The 24,641-nt window shown below is 44.5% G+C and overlaps 3 protein-coding genes across 4 annotated transcripts in view; all 3 read left to right on the top strand.

Moving 5' to 3' along the window:
* Nucleotides 1-1,108: 1,108 nt before the first annotated feature.
* ptger1a (prostaglandin E receptor 1a (subtype EP1)) lies at nt 1,109-3,389 on the top strand (the record flags this gene model as incomplete). The annotated part of the gene is made up of 2 exons (XM_084318591.1): nt 1,109-1,877; nt 3,117-3,389. Exons 1-2 carry the CDS (start codon nt 1,167-1,169, stop codon nt 3,387-3,389), a joined length of 984 nt encoding a protein of 327 aa, XP_084174717.1. The 5' UTR covers nt 1,109-1,166.
* A 4,640-nt stretch (nt 3,390-8,029) lies between these two features.
* Nucleotides 8,030-10,723, top strand: ap4m1 (adaptor related protein complex 4 subunit mu 1). The gene has a single exon (XM_084318810.1). The coding sequence runs from the start codon at nt 8,323-8,325 to the stop codon at nt 9,649-9,651; it is 1,329 nt and encodes a 442-aa protein (XP_084174936.1). The 5' UTR covers nt 8,030-8,322; the 3' UTR covers nt 9,652-10,723.
* A 3,891-nt stretch (nt 10,724-14,614) lies between these two features.
* Nucleotides 14,615-24,641, top strand: part of ilf3a (interleukin enhancer binding factor 3a) — an 81,154-nt gene continuing 71,127 nt past the window's right edge. Inside the window, exons 1-2 of one of the 2 annotated variants that reach the window (XM_084318119.1) lie at nt 14,615-14,696; nt 15,185-15,344. In XM_084318119.1, coding sequence (XP_084174245.1) covers nt 15,229-15,344 — 116 coding nt within the window. In that variant the 5' untranslated portion in view covers nt 14,615-14,696; nt 15,185-15,228. The remainder of the gene's footprint in view (nt 14,697-15,184; nt 15,345-24,641) is intronic. The other variant, XM_084318120.1, reaches the window with a different exon arrangement.

The raw sequence follows: 24,641 nt of genomic DNA, 5'->3' as shown, positions 1-24,641 counted from the left end.
TGTATGTAATTACGTTATTTAATTTGTGTTTATTGTTTATTTATAAATTTGTCATGCATGAATACCATACATTACAGAAATTATTATGGAGAAATCTACACTACAAGATTTGATTATTTGTTTTGTGTCATGCAAGGTTCCAGTACAGGCAACGCAAAGGTGCATGTATAGCACATAAAACATAAAAGTCAACACCAATATAGACTGCAGGTCACAAAGTGTTCCATGCTTTACATTATTATATTAATAATGTTATTGAATTGTAAAACTATCTATGACTATATGTTTTCTACATGGACTTGCTTCAGCATTTGGAGTGAGCAGGTTGTATAAGAAATCTATACCATCTACGTTTTACTATACATTATTGTGCATATTGATTGCTTTATTGTATTGCCTGAAGGTTTGCCATCAACGTGGCCTGCTCATGAATGAACTTCAATTAAACTAAATATATAGGCTATGTGGTCAGAGTCCATTTTGTTAAGTGGCCTTCTCTAAAACACTCTCAAAGACTCTGACAGAGTTTGAAGCTTGAGGAATGTGTCTTTATTTCTGTGCCTGTCAACGAGAACTGTTATAACTTGCCCTTTGTTCTAACTTGTCGGCCTGGGCAGAGTGCGCAGCGCTGAGCAGCTGTCATGTTGGGTTTAAGAGGTTCTAAAGGATCATTTGTGGGAGATGGATTGTTGACAGAAGGTTCGGTAGCCTAAATCTTGTCTGGTAAATATTTTGTCACCGAGGTATAGAAATTATATGAATGTCAGTCTAGCAATTCTCAATAAAGGTTATCAGTAAATGAGATTGGGTTTAATCACTATAATTTAGTTTAATTTAGATTAAATAAACTGTAAACATGCTGGTGTTCACTGAATCATTTAGCTTACTACATCAGCAACAATAATGCTTTATTGGCTTCCGGCTCATATACCGCGCAAATGCATTGATTGGCCTCTTCTCTCTCTTGCAGCCTCTCTGAGTTAGGGGCCTCGTAACCTCCAGTGATGTTAGCCATGGGCCACTGCAACTCCTCCGCCTTATCGCACCTCACACCCTTCTCCAACCACAGCCAGGGCATGGCGGAGGACGAGGTGGCCATGGAGGGACTGACTCGCCAGGGGAACCTCACCTCAGACCGGCCCGCCTCCAGCGGCCCCATCTCGGCCATGCTGTCCATGACCCTGGGCATCATCTCCAACATCGTGGCCCTCTTCATTCTGGCCAACGCCTACTCGCACCAGCGCCGGCGCTCCAAAGCCACGTTCCTCCTCTTCGCCAGTTCGCTGGTGGCGACCGACTTCACCGGGCACGTGATCACCGGGGCGCTGGTCCTCCGGCTCTACCTCTCCGGGGGGGTGCCCGCCGAGGACTACGACTCGGCCGACGCCATGTGCCAGTTCCTGGGCGGCAGCATGGTCTTCTTCGGCCTGTGCCCACTCTTCCTGGGCTGCGCCATGGCGGCCGAGCGCTGCCTGGGCGTGACGCGGCCCATGCTCCACTCCTACCTGGTCACCACCACCCGCGCCAAGATCTCCCTCTCCGTCATCTGGCTGGCGGTCCTCTGTGTGGCCATGTTGCCCTGCTTCCAGCTGGGCTCTTACGCCTACCAATACCCAGGGACCTGGTGCTTCATCAAGGTGCTGGAAGACACACAGGAAGCCGACGTGGCATTTGTGCTGCTTTTCTCCGGACTGGGCCTGGCCTCTCTGGCTGTGGCGCTGGTGTGCAACACCATCAGCGGGCTGACACTGGTGCTGGCCCGGCTCAGGAGGAAGCCCTGCTCCCACCACTCGGCCAAGTCCCACCATGACATCGAAATGGTGGTGCAGCTCGTGGGCATCATGGTCACCTCCTGTATCTGTTGGAGCCCCCTGCTGGTGAGTAGAGGGATGTAGGAGCAAGACTCTGCATACTGGGTGGATAAAGGCTTTCCAACACACACACACACACACACGCACACACACAGACACACACGCCACGCACACACACACACACACACACACACACACACACACACACACACACACACACACACACACACACACGCAGCAAGCACCCAGATAACTTCTGGGAAAAGGTGTCAAGCTAAGTCAATGTTCATAAAGAATGTCAAAGTAGGAGTGCTTATCTTGGATCAGCTGTGTCAATGTTGTTCCCATCAGAATGTTGTGTAAGAGAGAACATTCTATCAGGAGGCGTTTGGTGCTATTGGAGGTTCTGTATATTAGTACAACTCCATTAGCACTTTGTGCTCATGCTTGTGAGCTGCCTCAGTCTGGCCCTGCTCCCTATGGCTGCCTCAGTCTGGCCCTGCTTCCTATGGCTGCCTCAGTCTGGCCCTGCTCCCTATGGCTGCCTCAGTCTGGCCCTGCTCCCTATGGCTGCCTCAGTCTGGCCCTGCTCCCTATGGCTGCCTCAGTCTGGCCCTGCTCCCTATGGCTGCCTCAGTCTGGCCCTGCTCCCTATGGCTGCCTCAGTCTGGCCCTGCTTCCTATGGCTGCCTCAGACTGGCCCTGCTCCCTATGGCTGCCTCAGTCTGGCCCTGCTCCCTATGGTTGCCTCAGTCTGGCCCTGCTCCCTATGGCTGCCTCAGAAGGCCCTGCTCCCTATGGCTGCCTCAGTCTGGCCCTGCTCCCTATGGTTGCCTCAGAAGGCCCCTGCACCACAACAGAAAGCACATTGTAGTTGTAAGGCACTGGCCGGATACACAGAGCAGCCTAGTCCTAGGGGGGATGCTTCGCCTATTGGCAAGCATCAATAAAGGCTTTATGTCAAATAGCAGACTGGTGACCTCATGCTAGCAACAAAGACAGAACACTGCTTTTTCATAATTCTATTCTCTATTTACAATTTATTTACATTATATTTTATATATGCATTATATGCATCATGGAAATTGATTAATCTATTCAGATTGAATTGAATTTAATCTAAATCTTTGTAAATATGAATGCCCCCAATACAATCTGTGCCTTAGCAACGCCAAATCCCATGTACTGTATATACTGCAATACAAATGAATGTTGGATAATGATATGCTAGCTACGAGTAAACCTCTCAAAACCAGATGGTCTAGTTCAAATAATTCACAGTGCTTGTGCCGTCTTGTTGTACAGATCTTTGGCCTGATGTCGGTGATACACTCCTACAGAGACTCTATTGGGGACGAACTGTCCACCTATAAGACCCTGATGGTGATGGGTGTGAGACTGGCCTCCTGGAACCAGATCCTGGACCCGTGGGTCTACATCCTGCTGCGCCGCGCCGTCCTGCGCAAGATCTACCTCATCACCAAGCGCCAGGCGACCATGAAGGGCAGCATGTTGCGCCGCTGGGAGCCCACCTCCTTCCACAGCTCAGAGAAGAAGAACACAGTCAACCAGATCTGAACTGAGAGAGAGAGAGCGAGAGAGAGAGAGAGAGAGAGAGAGAGAGAGAGAGAGAGAGAGAGAGAGAGAGAGAGAGAGAGAGAGAGAGAGAGAGAGATTATGTTCTGGCTTGACTTGCCTCACGAGTGCTCGAAGGAGTTGACTTTGTCCGAGGGCAGCAACCGTTGTGATTGGAGGATCAACAAAAGAGGGCGGGACTTGAGATAGGTCCGTTAGGCATTTGGGGTGCCAAGAGCAGTGAAAGAGTGGCACAGTTGTACGGTAGCAAGCTCAAGAGTGGCCATGGTGGTGGTGGACAAAGGTGTCATCATTTTCCCCTGGATCCAGACCAGCCATTATATATAATATATGACATCTGGGATGGCCACAATAAGACAGTTTCTTCCATCTCAGTACAATGCTTGTTTACTTTATAACACTTAATGGGGTCTATCAAATGATCCTATGATTGAATCTGTTTCCTACTCCGTCAAAGCTTGCAGATGAGTTTATTCTCTATAAAGCTATCTAATCATGTGATTGCACATCACTTTTGGTCATATGTTTGCTGATAATAGGTGAACATTCCTTGTTTCGTGGATTCAGATGGACTAGCAGTTGTATGTTACCCCTGATAACAAAAATCTAAACGAGAGCCTGATACAGAGGATTGTAACGGATGCCTTTATGAGGGATACAATGTATTAATGGCTTAATGCTATTTGGATGTATGTTTCAACCATGTTTTATTGGTCTAGAAGGCACTTGCAAGAGACGTTGATGTTTCATGGTATTGGGCCCGCGTTTATCTGAAACATTTTGTAAATACACTTTTAGATCCAGCCTGTTGTTTATTATCCCACAAACTATGGTTTAGAAATACTCAATGGACCTATCTCGAGCCCGCCCTCTTTTCTTGATCCTCCCATCACAACTGTTGCTTGAATTGGAAGCTCAAGAGAAGAGGACCGGGTTTGAGATAGGTCAATTGAACTTGCATAATGACTCATTTTGAGGTTTGGAGAGTGTGAAACAATAGAGCTATATCAGCAAAACCTTAGAGAGGGCGTCCCAGAACCTAGAAGGTACATCATATTCATAAGTAGGCCTGCGGATATCACATATCCAAATGATTGTATCTAATTCTGGAATTGTTAACCTTACGTTATGTGGTATTCATATCAAAGATATACTGTACTAAGCAGCCTTGGCTATTTTTAATGTAAGCAATACTATGCTTGTAAAGCAAAAGATAGAAAGTATGATTCCCCTGAATTTATACAGTGTGAAAAGGCTACACCGTGTGAAATATTGTAAAGTTGTATAAGTTATTACTTGAATTGTTCCCTCAATTTTCTGAGGATATGTACCTTGAATGTAAATAAAGTTGTTGAATGTGACATATAAACTGTTGTTCTGGGTTTTGCATTTCCATTTCTGATTAACCGCACCAAGGATTAGGCTGTGAAAGAAATTAAATCGTTTCAGCAACTACTGTAAAGAAAGATATAACAGCAGTGATGGAAAGGCTGTAAGCGATATAGTAGGTTTGGCTGGATCCCCCTGAATCCCCCACTTCTGCCTTTTTTTGCATTATTATTGCATTTAAATGATAATGTATGGCAGTTTAATATAAAAAAGAATTGGAGCAAAGATTTGAGCAAATAATTGCCACTGATTGAAGGGAGGATACCTATAATTAAATCGGCATTGATTTTAAAACTCAAAACTAATTCAAATGTAACGCTATTGAATTTCAATTGTAATTTATGGGCGTTTAATATAAAAAATAAATGGAGCCAAAATATAATTTGGAAGGGAGATACATGGATACATTTTGACTCGATCATTACATTGCGATGCTATTTATGGTTTTATACCCCCGGAAAATATATAAAATAAAAAAGGTTGCTGATTGTTGTCCACCCTACTCTGAATATGAAAATAAACATTTGAACTTCCCCACATGCAAAGGGACAGAGGTATTGAAGATAAAAAAATATATATATATATAGTTGCTGAAGCGCAGGTTTGAGCAGATGTAACAGGACCACATGACGAGATTCCAGGCTGTGCACTTGTACGTGAAGAACCTGGATGATGGCTTGGATGACGAGAATAGTTCTCTCCCTTTGGGTTAGGTAAGTGTTAGGGTGGTTGATTGATTGATTGATTGATTGAAAACTTTATTAACAGATTGCAGAATGGGTACAGTACAGCTAAATACATACAATTGTTAAGGGGATGCAGACCAGAGAAAGACTTTCGTCTTGTTTACATCAGGGTCCCCCATTTTCAATTCATCATAACATATATGACATACACGACATACAGATAGACAGTACTGCTACACTACATCTATACATTTATGACATACCAGATTTTCAAATACAGTACTGTTTGTGATACAAAAAGAGTCCAGAAAAGAGAGTATATATATTTGACGTAGAAACTGTACATTGGAGGAGGTTGGGTAGGTGGGGTGGGGTTGGGGGGGTGCTGGGGGACTGTACATTGGAGGTGGTTGGGTGGGTGGGGTGGGGGGGTTGGGTAGGAGGGGTGGGTGGGTGGGGGACACTGTACAACTGTACAAGCAAAACTGTACATTGGAATATTGACAAAACCATACTTGGTCATTTACTGTACATTGGAGGGGGTTGGGTTAGGACATTTACAGGGGCCAGTTTCGAATTGCAGTCTCCCGTAGGTGTTCTTTGAGAGTGTTTTTGAAAGTGGGTAGTGGTTCACATTCCTTTAAAGCTTTGGGTAGGGCATTCCACATTGATGTGGCATAATTGCGAAATGTGTTTAGTCCCTAGTTTGAGCCAAATCTGGGTTTAACATGATTTCTGGAGCTCCCTCTGGTGTTGTGATCGTGGTATTCACTGACCTTTGGGAAGTATTTTGACATGTACATGGGTACCTTGGTCGTGTAGTGTATCTTGTAGACCAGGCCCATTGCAAGTTGCTGTACTCTGTCGTCTACTCTAAGCCATCCTAGGTTGTCAAAGTGGGCAGGGGTGAGGTGGGTTCTATGAATAAGGTCAAGCAGTAGTCTGACCAGTTTGTTTTGAGATGTTTGTAATTTTTGTTTTTAGTGCCTTTGAGGTGCTTTGGTTTGGTACCATGAGATGCAAGCATAGTCGTAGTACCCTTGAATGAGTGCTCCTGCCAGAGTCTTCAGGGTATTCTTGTTTACCAGTGAGGAGATCCGGTACAAGAATCTAGTTTGTTGGTTGACTTTTTTTTATTACATTGGATGCCATTTTGTCACAGGAAAGATTTGCCTCTAGGATGGAACCCAGGTAGGTAATTTCTTCTTTCCTTGTGACAATATTGTCACCCACTGTAACTGAGAAGCCGTCGGTCTTGCTGAGTTTGTTATTTGAACCGAAGAGAATGGACTCTGTTTTGCCCATGTGTAATGATAGTTTGTTATCAGCAAGCCATATGCAGATTTTGCCTAGTTCCGAGCTGAGGGTTTTTTCAACCTGTAACTTGTTCTTGTCAGAGACCAGCAGGGCTGAGTCGTCCGCAAACAGGAACAAGTTGCAGTCACAAGCTGATGACATGTAATTTGCATAAATTAGGAACAGTAGCGGTCCTAGTATGCTTCCTTGTGGAACACCACAGCTCACTGTGAGGGGGGGGATAGGGTACCGTTTACCTCCACCATCTGTTCTCTCCCCTCCAGGTAGGATTGCATACAGCTCACTGATAGACTATCAAAACCAATTGCTTTTAGCTTGTCAATCAGAATCGTGTGATTGACAGTGTCGAAGGCCTTTTGTAGGTCCAGCATGACTATGCCGTAGTATTTGTGATGGGGATATTGGTGATGGAGGGCGGCCACAGCAAGGGATCCAGCCTCATCTGTTTCTCCTTGCCTGAGGAAGCCACCAAGGCCACGACAGAGATGAACAAGCGTTGCCACCAAGCCGCTCAATGTGACCCTGGCCCAGCATAAAGAGGAGTGCCAGGCCCACCTGACCAACCAGTCCAATCCTGTCATCAACCCCTACCAGCCCACGCTTCATGGCTGGTATTCCCCAGGCTTAGAACCATGCTGCATACTCTCAGCCAACCAATTGGAACAACTCCACTCTAGCCCCCACTGGTCCACGGGTGTGAGACCGTTTTTTTTTCTCTCATTACATGCAAACATCTGATTTTGTATAGTTGCCAGTTGATTGCTTGCATTTAGGTATACAACTTTAAGCACCCAGTGGGTCCATAAAACCAGGCCTGCATTTATTGTCTACAGTACAGACAGCCTGATATTTTACATTCTGAGTTCATTGGTTTGACTCTTTTTTTCAGTCTACAGCAGTCCCAGACCGGAATAAAATAACGCTATGGAACTTTATTTCCCACCAGGTGGCAGCAAAACGCTACTTTTAGAATTGGAAGCCAAGGCATCTTTGGACTATTTCATTTGAATATATTCGTAAACCATGATTTTATTTAATGGTTTCCCCATTTGTTATAATTAATGTCCCATCTGCTGCCTCAAGTGGTCCTAAAGGTTTATAAACCCACCCAACAATAGTAGACTACATACATTTCACTTGGTTAAACAACTTTTATTTTGAAAATGTAAGGGGGAAACTCACGCATTACTTCCAGGTCAGTGTCAGTCTCGGTTGGTGCTGCAGTGTAAACAAAGATGCTGTAAGTAATTGAGTCTTAGCTAACGTTTAGCTAACTTAGCTAAAGTCCACATTTACAAGTGACATTAATTGAATTAGTGTCGTTGACGGGGATCTTAGGTGTTACTTCTTAATAGAAAGAGACGAATGTAGGATCGGTAAAACAACTTGCTGGCCATGGCTTGGTAGAGTGAAGAAGTCAGCTACCGTTAGCTAAAGTCTTGAGACTGTTGGTCGACCACTAAGCACTAACGTTAGTAGCCCTACCACAAATTCAAGTTGAGTTCTGCACGTCTCTGAAGAGTATGATTTCCCAGCTGTTCATCTTGTCCTCCAAGGGGGATCACCTCATCTACAAAGACTTCCGTGGCGAAGCTGGAAACGATACCATAAACATATTCCATGAGATGGTCACTGGACTGACCGGTGACCAGCCTCCAGTGGTCATGAGTCACAAGGAGCTGCGTTTTGTCCACATCAGACAGGGAGGACTCTATTGGGTTGTCACAACGACCGCCAACGCCTCCCCATTCACCATTATTGAATTCCTCAACAGATTAACTGCCCTGATAAAAGACTATTGTGGCAACCTGTCAGAAAAGTCAGTCAGGATGAACTTTGCCCTTATATATGAGTTATTGGATGAGGTTGTGGACTTTGGCTACATCCAGACCACCTCCTCTGACATCCTGAAGAACTTCATCCAGACTGAGGCGGTCTGCTCCAAACCCTTTAGCCTGTTTGATCTCAGTAACGTTGGCCTGTTTGGTGCTGAAACACAGCAGAGCAAAGTAGCTCCCAGTGCTGCGGCCACGAGGCCCATCATGGCTAGCAGGGGAGAGCAGGGAGGGAAGAACGAGATATTTGTGGATGTTATTGAGAGGATGTCCATAGTTATCGGCACCAATGGTGTTCTAATGAAGGCTGATGTTGAGGGGGAGATCAGGGTGAAGTGTTACATGCCCAGCTGTTCTGAGATGCGTATTGGACTGAATGAGGAGTTCAGCATTGGGAAGTCTCAGCTCCGTGGATACGGAGCAGCTGTCCGTGTGGATGAATGCAGTTTCCACCAGGCTGTCAAACTGGATGAGTTTGACACCTACAGAATCCTAAAAGTCTGCCCCAGCCAAGGAGAGCAAACCATGATGCAGTACCAATTATGTGATGACCTGCCGTCGGCCCCTCCATTCCGTCTGTTCCCCACCATAGAGAGGGACAACGGGGGCAGGCTGCTGATGTATCTCAAACTGCGCTGTGACCTCCCACCCAAAGGTGCTGCTATCAAAGTCTCTGTAACCATACCCGTTCCCAAAGGATCATTAAGTCTGTCTCAAGAGCTGAGCAGCCCTGACCAGAGCGCTGAGCTACAGCCCAGGAACAAGGCTGTCCACTGGGAGATTCCTAGATTCCCTGGAGGAGCCCAGCTCTCTGCACTCTTCAAACTGGAGGTGCCTGGCCTCAGTTCTGCCTCTATGTTGGAAGTAGGTCCAGTTAGCCTGAGCTTTGAGCTGCCAAATTACACCTGCACTGGACTACAGATCCGATTCCTCCGCCTGTCTCCTATACAGCCTGGGCCTTCCCAGCGTTGGGTCCGCTATGTGACCCATTCGGATTCCTACACCATCCGCGTCTGATCTGCCACAAGCTTGAAGTGGAAAGGCACTGAATGCTGTTTTGGATCCATTGTTGGTTTTATTTTGGGGAGTAAACGCATTTGTTTGTAAATATTATTTGACCCGTTCAGATTTCCTACACCATCTTACACACCACAGACTTGAAGGATAACAAGGACAATGTGTCATAGATGTGAAGCCTCACAGGGGAGCTGTGGTCCGTGTCTCGTTTAGCTCAGGGTGCCCTTGGCACAACAAACACACATGCATACGTGATCACTGATCAGTGATTCCTGCAGAAATGAAATATACTTTGGGGGAATGACTCCAAATCCTGCATTCTAGTGAATTTTCATAGTAACACTGCACTTCAGACAACCTACAACTGGTGATAATAATAATTCATTTAATTTATATAGTGCTTCTCAATAACCCGAAGTCTAGGTCTTTAAGTGTTAAACAGCTGAGAGCAGTCACTGCTGTTTTTTGTGGTCTTCTTTCATACACACATGACACATCTTATGGGTGGCTCCCCCCAAAGTATAATTTATGGTTTTTTAAAAAAAGAATTACTCACTGAGCACTCATTGCCACCAATGCAAATGAGTGCTCACTGAGTAAAAAAATAAACAAACACAAATTATACTTTGGGGGGAGCCATTATACTTTGGGGGCCCCCCAAAGTATTAACATGCAGCGGGAATCACTGGTGATGAAAGAGTAACATCGTGCATCAACTGTGATACCTATAAACACGGCTCAGAATGTCAGTAAAATACTGTGATGTTGAGATAGTTTGCCCTGGGTGGGTACACTGTGTTGACACAGTCTGCAAGTGTTGTACATGGTGATTGTTGTTGTCGAGATGTAAAGTAATAGATTGAACTGGTTTTACACAATGCAATGCCCTTGAGCTGCCACTAGGGGCAGAGTGGCTAAGTGTGAGTGATTGAATGACTGTGTGAATGAGTGAGTTAGCGACATTGCCAGTTTCCCCCTCCCTTACCTGAACCAGCCATCACCCCTGCACCCATCCCTCCACCCAGCACACACACGCATTCTGGAACACACACAAGGCCCCGCGCGCAAGCACTGATCCAAATTCAGTTTTTTGACAAGTCGTTGATTTTTGAGAATTTTATTTATTTGTAAATAACATTAAAAATGATATTACATTTGAGGATGTTATGTCATATGTAGTATGATGTCACGGTGTTATGTATGGAGTATGATGTCTTGGTGTTATGTCATAATGGAGTAATGCTAATTCCCAGAAAATATACAGCAAATTGCATATTAGATTCTTCTATCACATCAAATTAAACACACAAGAATTTTAAGCTTGTAACACCATAATCATAACTAATGAAATTGGCCATGTCACCTGGATGAAACATCTGTGGCTGCTCCCAGGGTATATAGACAATGAATGGGGCACTGTGTGAACCCAAGGCCAAATTAGGTTTATATTCTAGTATTGCTAGCAGGTGTTAACTGGAATTTAAATTTGGGTGTAAAGAGTTCACACAAACATTTCAAGGGGCCTGAAGTCAATGCCCTATGGAACAGCCCCTGATTTCACATCCAGGTTGTCTCTTATTTAGGCTGTTCCCTAAGCCTATGCACAGAGAAGAAAGGGGTATGTATATGCTTGTCTAACTCCAGGGTAGATAGCAAGTAAGCAAATTTCCCAAAAAGTTGGCGTGTTCCTTTTAATGTGCCACTTTTATCAGTGTCCAACTATACAGTTACGTCCATAAATATTTGGACATCGACAAGATTGTCACAAGTTTGGCTCTGTACACCAGCACAATGGACTTGAACAATCAAGATGTGCTTTAAGTGCAGACTTTCAGCTTTAATTTGAGGGTACTTACATCCAAATCAGTGTAGAAATTACAACAGTTTCTACACGTGCACCCCTTTTTAGGGGACCAAAAGTAGGCCTAATTGGACAAACTAACAATCCACAAATAAAATGGTCACTTTAATACTTGGTTGCAAATCCTTTGCAGTCAATGACAGTCTGAAGTCTGGAACCCATATAGACATCACCAGACGCTGGGTTTCATCCGTGGTGATGCAGCTCTGCCAGGCCTCTACTGCAACTGTCTTCAGTTCCTGCTTGTTTGTGGGGCATTTTCCCTTCATTTTTGTCTTCAGCAAGTGAAATGCATGCTCAATTGGATTCAGGTCAGGTGATTGAATGAATGAATGAATGAATGAAAACTTTATTTAACAGATTGCAGAATGGGTACAATACAGTACGGCTCAATACACACAATTGTTAAGGGGATGCAGACCTGAGAAAGACGTTTGTCTTGTTTCCATCAGGGTCCCCCATTTTCAATTCATATAGACATTTATGACATACATGACATTTATGGCATAGGGACATATAGGTATTTAGTACTGATACATTTGTGACATAAACGGTATTCAAATATACAGTACTGTTACCCCTAGATCCTGACAGAGTATATACATATGATGGGGAGGGGACTGTACATTAGGAGGGGGTGGGTGGGTGGGAGAGAGATATACATACGGCGGGGAGGGAATATATACATGCGGTGGGGAGGAGACTGTCTATTAGGAGGTGGTGGGGGTTTTGGGCATTTACGGTGGCCAGTTTCGAATTGCAGCCTCCCGTAGGTGCTCTTTAAGAGCGGTTTTGAATGTGGGTAGGGATTCACATTGACTTGGCCATTGCATAACATTCCACTTTTTTACCTTAAAAAACTCTGGGAGGGGTCATCGTCCATCTGCACTGTGAAGCGCCATCCAATGAGTTCTAAAGCATTTGGCTAAATATGAGCAGATAATATTGCCCAAAATAGTGATACCGATAGTGACAGCTCTTTGGACCTCAAATTGAGAGTTGACAGCAACAGATTCCAAATGCAAATACCACACTTCAAATGAACTCTAGACCTTTTATCTGCTCCATTAAAATTAAATAACACATGACCTTTTATCTCTTAAAAAGGAGGCACATATAGAAATAGTAATTCCTACGCTGTTCACCTGATTAGGATTTGAATACCCTTACATTAAAGTCTGCATTTTAAAAGCACGTAGATTGTGGTGGCGTTCAGAGCCAAAATGCAATGCCTGGTGGATGAGAGAAACCTAGAGATTATTTAGCATGGAGCATATTTCTAAACCATTGCAGTCTCATTCATCTATGATTCACCAACCAATAACCCAGCAGTAGATCGGTTGATTGATTGATTGAAAATGTTATTAACAAATTGCAGAATGGGTACAATACAGTACAGCTCAATACACACAATTGTTAAGGGGATGCAGACAAGAGAAAGACTTTCGTCTTGTTTACATCAGGGTCCCCCATTTTCAATTCATCATATGACATACAGATACAGTACTGCTACATCTATACATTTATAACATACCAGATTTACAAATACAGTACTGTTTGTGATACAAAAAGAGTCTAAAAAAGAGAGTATATACATTTGACGAAGAAACTACATTGGAGGAGGTGTGTGGGGGGGTTGGGTAACTACATTGGAGGGGGTTGGGTTAGGACATTTACTGTACATTGGAGGGGGTTTGGTTAGGACATTTACAGGGGCCAGTTTCGAATTGAAGTGACTAGTTAGCTAGCTAAGTATTTTAACAAACATATATTATATTAATTGAATTCCCATTGTAGAAGGCTATCATAACGCTAGCCTCTCTAACTCAACTAAAAGAGGCAGAGAGTCATTATGAATTGAAAAATGGGGGACCCTGATGTAAACAAGACGAAAGTCTTTCTCTGGTCTGCATCCCCTTAACAATTGTGTGTATTGAGCCGTACTGTATTGTACCCATTCCACAATCTTATAAAGTTTTCATTCATTCATTCATTCAGCTGAGCACAAATCAATCAATCAAGCAATCACGCTACTACATGGCTAATGCGGTGGGGATTTATAAAGGGATAATTCACAAAAAGAAATGCTGATTTATTTTGGGCATGATCTCACAGTCACACATCCAAAACCTCAAAACAGTTGTGCACACATTATTTTAGTTTGACAGATTGGAAGTAGATGAGTTTGAATACGGCCTCCAACTAACTCGTGCTGTTAGTTACAACTCAATTAAATGATAAAGTAGCATGTATATATTCTCTCCCCACCATATGTATATTTCTCTCCCACCCACCCACCCCCTCCTAATGTACAGTCTCCGCCCCACCGTATGTATATATTCTCTCCCCACCATATGTATATTTCTCTCCCACCCACCCACCCCCTCCTAATGTACAGTCTCCATATTCTCTCCCCACCGTATGTATATTTCTCTCCCACCCCCTCCTAATGTACAGTATCGTCCCCACCGTATGTATATTATTCTCTCCCCACCGTATGTATATTTCTCTCCCACCCACCCCCTCCTAATGTACAGTCCCCTCCCTATTTTTCATTTAATGGTGCTGTAATTGACACAACACAAGAAGAAGCCAATGTCCCCGACTGATCACTGATGGCCATACCACCTTTACTCTCAATAACTGTCAAACTAAATTAATATATGCAAAATTGTTTAGATTTGGGATGTGTGTGAAATTATGTGGGGGGGGGGAATCTGCATTGTTTGATGCTGTTTGGTGAACTGGCCTTTAACAAGCACACTGGAGGCGACATTATGATGAATTGAAAATGGGGGACCCTGATGGAAACAAGACGAAAGTCTTTCTCAGGTCTGCATCCTCTTAACAATTGTATGTATTGAGCTGTACTGTACTGTACCCATTCTGCAATCTGTTAATAAATTTTTCAATCAATCAATCAATCACACTACTGAGTAGGGTATATCTGCAGAGCCGCAAGCCCAACGTCCAAGCCCCGCGAGATGCTTCCAGCTGCAGACCTTCAGACCAGCGCTTACAAGCCCCGCACATACAAGCACCGCACATAGCACGGTACTATTGGGCCCCGCTCAGACGTTGGGCTTGCGGCTCTGCAGATATCCCCTATTGACACCACTGCAGTCAGCGAGCTAACGGAGCTGAAGCGGCACGAGTGACTCTCTGCAGCTCATTGTACCACCAGGTGAGCTTTGAAACAACAAATGATGCACATCGCACACACATCGCCAACTGTCTAATACGACGTTGCGTGAACTTAACGTTACTTAACAAACAGTAGTTAGCTGTATGTGGCCACCAAGCTAAGCTAGCGAGTCGTTTAGCGTCAATCGTATAAATGGTGTTAGCAAAACTGGCGTGAACGTAAGATGGCCAGTAGCTACTAGCTACTACAAACGTTAGCTTCCCTAAAATGGCGATTCCTTTGCATACGTTACCTAACCAATTTATGTGGCCCTTGTGCAATGAAACCAGCACTCGCATGTCGATTCGTTGCACGATAACAAGTTCTGATGTGAATGCAGTATAAACAATAACGTTAGTTAATTTGGTAATGTTACGCGTTAGTGCAAGGCATGCCTGTTGTGTTGAGCTAACTTGGCTGTCTCCTTACTTTGCTTGCCTGCTTGACCAGTTGTACGGTACCTACTGTGATATTTTACTCCACTGCAGTGTTTTCTGCAAAACAGGTAGAAAACATCCTGATATTGCAAACAATGTCCCAATCAGCGCCACCAATTGGGTGGGATGAGCGCAAGGCCTATGAAGAGCTCCTTTACTGGGACAACCTGATACAACAGGGTCATCGCCTCCTTCCACCCGATTTTGACAGGTAACGTTGAAGATGCATTGAGTGCAACAAGGAAGCAACAGCTGTTACAGTACTTAATAACACGCGAGGCTAAGTGATGTTGTTGTAACAACGTCTTGTTTACATCAGGGTCCCCCATTTTCATTCAATTCATCGTAACATGCATGACATACAGATAGACAGTACTGCTGCATCTATACATTTGTGGCATACCAGATTTGCAAGTGCAGTTCTGTTTGTGATACGAAAAGAGTCCAGAGAAAAGAGTATACATTTGACGTAGAAACTGTACATTGATTGATTGAAAATTCCCCTACCCAACCCCCCCTCCCCACCCACCTCTTACAATGTACAGTTTCTTCATCAAATGTATATACTCTCTTCTTCTTTTTGTAACACGTCACAAACAGTACTGTATTTGTAAATCTGGTATGTCATAAATGTATAGATGTAGCAGTAATGTCTACCTGTATGTCATGTATGTCATAATATGTTATGATGAATTGAAAATGGGGGACCCTGATGTAAACAAGACGAAAGTCTTTCTCTGGTCTGCATCCCCTTAACAATTGTGTGTATTGAGCTGTACTGTATTGTACCCATTCTGCAATCTGTTAAAGTTTTTCAATCAATCAAAGTTGCTTGCTTCATATCACATTTGATCTCCCAGGTGACTCTTACGTCATGTAATTTTACTTTACTTACTCGGAAGCATTTTATATGACTTATAATACCTAAACATACAATCATAATATTATGCTACGTTTGATTGATTTGTGAGAACAGATGGTGGAGGTGAACGGTACACTGCCCCCCCTCCCCCCTCCCAGTGAACTGTGGTGTTCCACAAGGAAGCATATTAGGACCTTTACTGTTCCTAATTTATGACATGTCATCAGCTTGTGACTGCAACTTGTTCCTGTTCGCGGACGACGCAGCCCTGCTGGTCTCTGACAGGGACAAGTTGCAGGTTGAAAAAGCCATCAGCTCTGAACTCGGTAGAATCTGCACCTGGCTCGCTGATAACAAAAAAAAATGGAATCCATTCTCTTTGGATCAAATAACAAACTCAGCAAGGCCAACGGCTTCTCTGTTACAGTGTGGGTGACAATATTGTCACAAGGAAAGATTAAATGACCTACCTGGGTTCCATCCTAGAGGCAAATCTTTCCTGTGACAAAATGGCATCCAATGTAATCAAAAAAGCCAATCAACTAACAAGATTTTTGTACAGGATCTCCTCTCTGGTAAATAAGAATACCTTGAAGACTCTAACAGGAGCACTCATTCAAGGTTTCTACGACTATGCTTGCACCTCATGGTACAAAGGCCCTAAAAACAAGGCTCCAAACATCACAAAACAAACTGGTCAGACTACTGCTTGGCCTTACTCCTAAAACACACCTTAAGTCCAACGCACACGGCGGGCGGTTTTTGCCAGGCGACCGACTTTTTAAGCGAGGCGACCGACAGAATTGTATCGTGTCCATTGTTATGAATGAGACAACCCACACGGCAGGAGATTTTCGAGCGACGATCGCGCAGCAACTTCTGTCGCCTGGCTAAATATCGCCTCAATCCTATTTTTTGAGGCGACGGCAGGCGACACAGCAAGGACAATGAGGAAATAACATGACTTCTACTGGTGTATCATTTGTAATATAAATTAATTTATCAATACATTCATTGATCAATAACTAGGGGTGCACCGATGTATCGGTATCGGCCGATAAGTGCCTTGTTGACTGCAATCGGCCTATCGGCCGATAAGCTCGAATGTGCCGATGGCAATAGCCGATAAATATCCATCAATTTGTGTAGCGTCAAGACAAAAAAAAGTTCACTCGCGAGTCGCGACCTACCTGCACAACGCCGGCCCACACACACACACACAAGCTACTGCATCAAAGTTACTACTTATGATTAACAAGGCATTCGTTTTGTGGCATTAACATTATATAGTTAGTGTTACACATTCATAACATCAGCATATTATTTACCCGATCGTAGCAAGCGTTCATACTAGCTCAGTTCCTTACGTTGCTCACAGAGCCCTGAGTTTTACCCATTCTGCAATCTGTTAATAACGTTTTCAATCAGACACATGTATAGAAAGGCTTTGTTTTATTATAACATGGCAGTAGTCGATAAATATCCATCAATTTGTGTAGCGTCAAGACAAAAAAAAGTTCACTCGCAACCTACCTGCACAACGCCGCCCCCGGCCCACACACACACACACAAGCTACTGCATCAAAGTTACTACTTATGATTAACAAGGCATTCGTTTTGTGGCATTAACATTATATAGTTAGTGTTACACAGTGGTGCAGTCCTAATATGGGAACTGGTAACACGCCACGCCACGTGCACGCGCGGGTACGTGCATGCGCACATAACTGATTTATACACACACACACGCACGCACACACACACGCACACACACACACACACACACACACACAAGCGCATATACGCAAGTGCAATCTTTCTATCATACAAGCTCTTCTTGCTCTCTATTTGTGTGAATGTGCGCGTGGAAAGCTGGCGCGCAGCACAGACGCTTGATTCAATATCATAAGCAGGTAGACCCCATCACGAATTCCGAGCCACATTAGTATTCACCTCCACTGCCTGTGTCACACAGAATGAAGGGGGAGATGCATTCAGATAGCCAACACCCAGACACTTAGTCTACCTGCGCTTTTTGTTATGTAAAACGGTGGCCGGGTACTAGTCACAACGAATGGATACAGCGCATTTTTGTGTGCGCGTACACGCGAGTACACATCCGTGCGCGATCACGCGTACTTCTGCCTCAGTGATCTGGTAACACGGCGTGTAACCAGGTGTGACCGCGACTGCACCACTGGTGTTACACGTTCATAACATAAGCATATTATTTACCCGAACGTAGCAAGCGTTCATACTAGCTCAGTTCCTTCCGTTGCTCACAGAGCCCTGAGTTTTACCCATTCTGCAATCTTTTTTTTTTTTTTTTTTTTTTTTTTATATATTATCATTCTTCCCCTCCTTTTTCCCGATTTTTCTCCCATCCCACCCTTCCTGGTTGTTGCGTACTTTCCCCTACTGTTGGTCCGGGAGACCGGAGACTGTCACATGCTTTCCTCCGACGCATGTGCAGCCTGGGGCAGGCCAACCTGGCCGCGCAGGTTCTCACCGGGGAGAGTGTAGCGTGTGGGAGGCCACACTATCTCTCCTCAGATCCAACCCTCGCTGAGCAGGCGCCCCGACCGAACTGTAGGGGTCGCTGTCCACAACGCCCAGGACCCACCCTTCAGCTTCCCACCCCCTGATACAGCCAATTGTATCAGCGTGAGAGGACAGCCAAGCTGATAGCAACGCCGGGAGCTGGATTCGAACAGCGAATCTGCAATCTGTTAATAACGTTTTCAATCAGACACATGTATAGAAAGGCTTTGTTTTATTATAACATTAGTTGCAGTAAAATCATTATACCTCATTTAAGTCATCCTGCGGAGCTAAAAGCTAAACGTCAGCCGAGCCGTGTTGTTGTTCTAGAAAACCTTGTCAACTCAAAATCAATGGCGGACAAAAGCAGGAGTAAAAAATGCAACACGCTTGCCGATTGGTGGTAACAGCAGAGGCGGGTGCAAGCGGTGTGTGACGTAATTGGCAGAATCGACTGTCTATCAAAATGTCATTGGTTGAGACAATAGTATCTCGCTGCAGCCCAGCAGGTAGACCATGCTGGGAGAACTAGTATCTAGCTGCAGCCCTGCAGAACATACTGGGAGAGAGATAGTGCTATTTCTTGATGTTTCCTTTTTTTAAGTAAGTAAAGAGGCCTATGTTCATATCGGTGAGCACAATTTGTAAGACAAATATACAGTAGTTTCATAAAAAAAAGATTACAAAAAAAAAAGATTACAAAAAATATCTATATTTAAAAAATATTTAAAAAAAATATTTTGCCACAAGTATCGGTATCGGCCGATTGTGTTAGTTGAACAATCGGTATCGGTGGCAAATTTTCATTTCGGTGCATCCCTATCAATAACCTATGTATTATTACCATGCTACTTATGTTTATTATTAACAGGAACAATTTAAATAAATAACGTTAGTTTGAGAACTTAAGGTTTAGTGGCCGCTTGTCATTATCTAATAAATTGACAATGCGCCACGATGCACCTACTAGATGTTTTTATACTCGGGTAACAAAAGAAGTTGTGGATGTTGACAGAGTTTAATGTCCAGGCTGCAGCTGATGTAGTTTGTAAGGTTTATTGTCCAAAGAAAATTATGGTTGAGAACAGAACGGGCATCTTCCGTGAAAAAACATTCTCTCTCAGCAGGTGCATAACAATACTTGTCCAATCGGTGGTAGTGAACGTATTGTAGTGATCAGTCATGCAGTAATGTCAGGAAGAATGAGGAGAGGTTGTATTCGTATATGGTGGTTTAATTCCAGCTCAATATGGGTTTTACAGGTTAATACTTCCCTCGTAATTCACAACACAGCTACCTGCTAATACACTCGCTTCACGACAACCTAACATCCGGTCCGTCCTCTCATATCTCCCGGGGGGAAACAACACCCCCAGCTAATTATTATACCTGAACGGTCTGGTGTGGGGTGCTAAGGCGTCTGCGGTCGGCTTTAGCCCTGCCCATTTTGACAATCTAGGATGGTTTAGAGTAGACAACAGAGTACAGCAACTTGCAATGGGCCTGGTCTACAAGATACACTACACCACAAAGATACCCATGTACCTGTCAAAATACTTCCTAAAGGTCAGTGAAATCCACGACCACAACACCAGAGGGAGTTCCACAAATCACGTTCAACCCAGAATCGCCTCTAACAAGGGACTAAACACGTTTAGCAATTATTCCACAATAGTGTGGAACACCCTACCCACAGCTGTAAAAGAATGTGAATCCCTACCCTCCTTCAAAACCGCTCTCAAAGAGGACCTACGGGTGGCTGCAATCAGAAACTGGCCCCTGTAAATGTTAAAAATCCCCCCCCACTCCCCCACCCCACCCCCTAAGTCGAAAGTATTTTTCATCTTCTTAGCAGTTGTTTGTATTGAGCCGTACTACCCATTCTGCAATCTGTTAAAAGTTTTCAATCAATCAAACGTTTGCATTTAGCACTTACCCCGAAGTTGTTGAAATGGCCCAACTTCTCTAAATTTCAATGGAGTCTGTCTGTTTACTGGGGGCTGACATCTTGAGTCTTTCCACTACAAGTCTAATTTGATTCATTATGGTAGTGCTCAGTATTTAGGTAATATTAAATGGTTTTAAGTAAGCAAAAATAAAATTACATGACATAGATCAAAAGTTAATTTCAGTCCATGTTAATTTGCCTGGCTGTGATGTGAAGTGAGCAAAGCGTAGTGGAATCATTACTATGAAAAGATTAACCACGTATGTGTGCAGGGCCAAATGTCATAGTCTGGGGCAAAAGCAAGTATCCAACTATACAATTTGTTATGTTCAGTCGCTAGGGCTGAACGATGAATCGATTTTTAATCGAAATCGCGATTTGAAATTATGCAATAAAAAATTAATTAATATATTTTTTTATTTTTTATTATGTGGCTCCCTAAGGATTTCGACGAAAATTAGCCTTTTTTCAAAGCCATATAACTTTAACTGTTTACTATTTTTTTTAAATGTTTTCCCCCATGATTAACAGTAATAGCCTAATCTCAATATATCTCTAACAGATTACTTATATTTCGGAATTATAACCACTTAAATCTGTGTTTGTTTGATACCACGTCTTTTTTCATCGAAAAAAAAACTGATAAATAGCCATATTTATCATATTTCTACACATTTCTGATGCCACATTACACATTATGTAATCTCGACGAAATACCTCTGAATAAGAATCAGAAAAAAAAGAAAAACGATGACTAATTCGGCCAGAAACAGCAGAGACGCGAGACGTTACTAGACGCTTATAAATACCACAATCTCCTGCGGGCGTTTTCAAGGTGGAATCTTGAACTCTGGTCGCTGGTGGGCAGGCGACCGGAGGTGGTCCGTGAAATGCACTTCCTCATTGGAGCGCGGCGGCTCTGGGGGGCTCGTGTTTCGGCGTCTGGCACGCTGTGGACCACGGGGGTCCGGTTCACGTCCGGTTCTGTGTTGAAAATACGCTCGCTTCCCCCCCACCACCCCAAAGCATGTATCCGCAGTGTCAGCCACTTCAGCCCGCAAGAGCACCTCCCATCCTTCCCCTGAATTGTGGCAAAGTTAGCTGTAGAGCAATTACGCCACCATGTGTTTTACATCGGTAACAGCACATCTTAACGCTAGACGGGCTTCTTGGGTCGTGGAATATGCAAAGCATTTGGTAATTATATCGAGAATTTAACGAATGAGAGCAGATTAAAAATGGTTAAAAATGCCATTTAACATGGGAGCGGATGGAGTAGAAAACATGACCAAGTCCACCTGGGGACTAAACACTATAACTTTTTTTTAGAGTGTTTCAAATTATAAGCTTTTGACACAATGAACATATATGTAAAATGAAGATATTTTCCCAATTTCATGAAATAATAATAAACAGACACCGCTGTGCTCACACACACACACACACACACACACACACACACACACACACACACACACACACACACACACACACACACACACACACACACCCACACACACACACAAAACTAGTTTTCATGACCAGGGAGCCACAAGGGTTAACCAGGAAGTCCCTTCCTTACGCCTGCTACCCCTTCTGGGGCATAGGCCGTCAACAAGTGATCTCCAAGCATCTCTGTCTTGAGCTGTTCTCTCCAGTTGGTTCCAGGTCATCTTCATGGTCTTGGTGTCTGCCTCCAGGTCTCTGCGCCAGGTGTTTCTCGGGCGGCCCCTTTTCCGCTTGCCCTGCGGGTTCCATGTTAGGGCTTGTCTGGTGATGGTACTTGCGGGCTTTCGCAGGGTGTGGCCTATCCAGCGCCATCTGCGTTTCTTAATTTCTTCTTCTGCTGGCAGCTGGTTTGTTCTCTGCCAGAGTTCGCAGTTGCTGATGGTGTCTGGCCATCGGATGTTGATGATCTTCCGCAGGCAGCTGTTAATGAAGACCTGCACTTTCCTGATGGTTGCAGCTGTAGTTCTCCACGTCTCTGCTCCATATAATAGGACTGCCTTGACGTTGGTGTTAAAGAATCTGACTTTGGTGTTGGAAGTCAGTTCTTTTGAGCTCCAGATGTTCCGTAATTGCACGAATGCTGTACGTGCTTTCCTTATTCGTGCTCTAATGTCAGCATCTGTGCCGCCCTGCTTGTCAATAACACTGCCAAGGTAGGTAAAGGCTTCAACTTCTTCCAAAGCCTCGCCATCCAGCATGATTGTGTTGGTGTTGTTTGCTGCATTGGTCTTGAGGATCTTAGTCTTGCCTTTGTGGATGTTGAGTCCCACTTGCGCGGAAGTGGATGCCACGTTGTTGGTCTTCTCCTGCATCTGTTGTTGGGTGTGCGACAGTAGTGCCAAATCGTCAGCATAGTCCAAGTCGTCAAGTTGCGTCCAAGGTGTCCACTGAATCCCGTACCTTCTCTGTGCTGTGGAGGTCTTCATTATCCAGTCAATGGCCAGCAGGAAGAGGAAGGGCGAGAGCAGACAACCTTGTCTGACCCCGGTCTTCATTTGGAATGCCTCTGTGAGCTGCCCTCCGTGGACCACCTTGCATGTCAGTCCCTCATAGGAGTTCCTGATGATGGAAACAATCTTGGTCGGCACCCCGTAATGTCGGAGAAGCTTCCAGAGGGTCTCTCTGTCTAGGCTGTCAAAGGCTTTCTCATAGTCCACAAAATTTATGTACAGGGGCGAGTTCCACTCTATCGACTGCTCCACGATGATGCGCAGCACTGCAATTTGGTCTGTGCAGGATCGGTCCTTGCGGAAACCAGCTTGCTCATCGCGGAGTTGTCCATCGATGAGGTCCTTCATCCTGTTCAAGATTACTCTGTTAAAAACTTTCCCTGGCACTGATAGCAGTGTGATCCCTCTGTAATTTGCGCAATTGCTAAGGTCGCCTTTCTTTGGGATCTTGATGAGATAGCCCTCTTTCCAATCTCCTGGCACGTCTTCTTCCTCCCATATCTTCATGAAGAGTGGGTGGAGCATCTTCACTGTGGTTTCTATATCCGACTTCAGTGCCTCCGCAGGGATGTTGTCTGGTCCTGCAGCCTTTCCGTTCCTCAGCTGCTTGATAGCCTTCCTAATTTCTTCCCTGGTTGGTGCGTTGCAGGCTATGGGTAGGTCTGTGTCAGCCTGTGCGATGTCTGGTGGGTTCTGTGGTGCTGGCCGGTTTAGAAGTTCTTCAAAATACTCCATCCATCTGTTCTTTTGTTGCTCCTCTCCCGTTATCGGTCTTCCCTCTTTGTCCTTCACAGGTCGTTCTGGTTTGCTGTACTTTCCTGCCAGCTTCTTGGTGATGTTGTACAGTTCTCTCATATTCCCCTCTCTTGCTGCTTGCTCTGCCTCTGTTGCCAGGTCATCCATATACCTTCGCTTGTCTGCTCTGATGCTCTTCTTTACTAGCTTGTTTCCTTCTGCATACCTTTCTTGTGCCTTGGCCTTCTCTGCTCTTGTCCGGCTGTTGTTCACTGCCGCCTTCTTCTCCCTCCTCTCTTGGATCTTTCGCAGACTGTCCCCTGAGATCCACTCCTTGTGCTGGTGCTTCTTGGGGCCAAGAACTTCCTGGCAGGTAGACGTTACTGCCTCTTTTATCTCCTTCCAACTGTTCTCCAGGGTGCACTCGTCCTCTTCCAACAGCTCCTGTAAAACTTGGAACTTGTTGCTGAGTGTTACTCTGAACTCTTCCAGCTTACTGGCGTCTCTCAAGGAAGCTGTGTTGTACCTGTGTCGTGTTGTATGTGCCGACATCCAATTCTTTCTCAGCTTCAGCTTCAGGCTGGCTACGACAAGGTGGTGGTCTGAAGCCACATCTGCTCCTCTCTTTACTCTTATATCCTGCATGGACCTCCTGAATTTCTTGCTGATACAGACATGGTCAATCTGGTTCTCGGTTATGTGGTCTGGCGATACCCAAGTGGCCTTGTGGATGTTCTTATGGGGAAAAACACTGCCGCCAATGACCAAGTTGTTCATAGCGCACAGGTCCGCCAGCCTCTCCCCATTTTCATTCATGGCCCCCAATCCGTGTCTTCCCATTATATCTTCGTACCCCCTGTTGTCACTTCCGATCTTGGCATTAAGGTCTCCCATCAGGATTGTGATGTCTCTCTCTGGGTGCTTTTCTATAATGGACTGCAGTCTGTTGTAGAACTGGTCTTT

Source organism: Notolepis coatsorum (assembly GCF_963971535.1).
Source record: "Notolepis coatsorum genome assembly, chromosome: 7".
NCBI lineage: Eukaryota > Metazoa > Chordata > Actinopteri > Aulopiformes > Paralepididae > Notolepis > Notolepis coatsorum.
The sequence above is the reverse complement of the archived record's forward strand: the minus strand, read 5'-3'. Positions and strand labels throughout refer to the sequence as shown.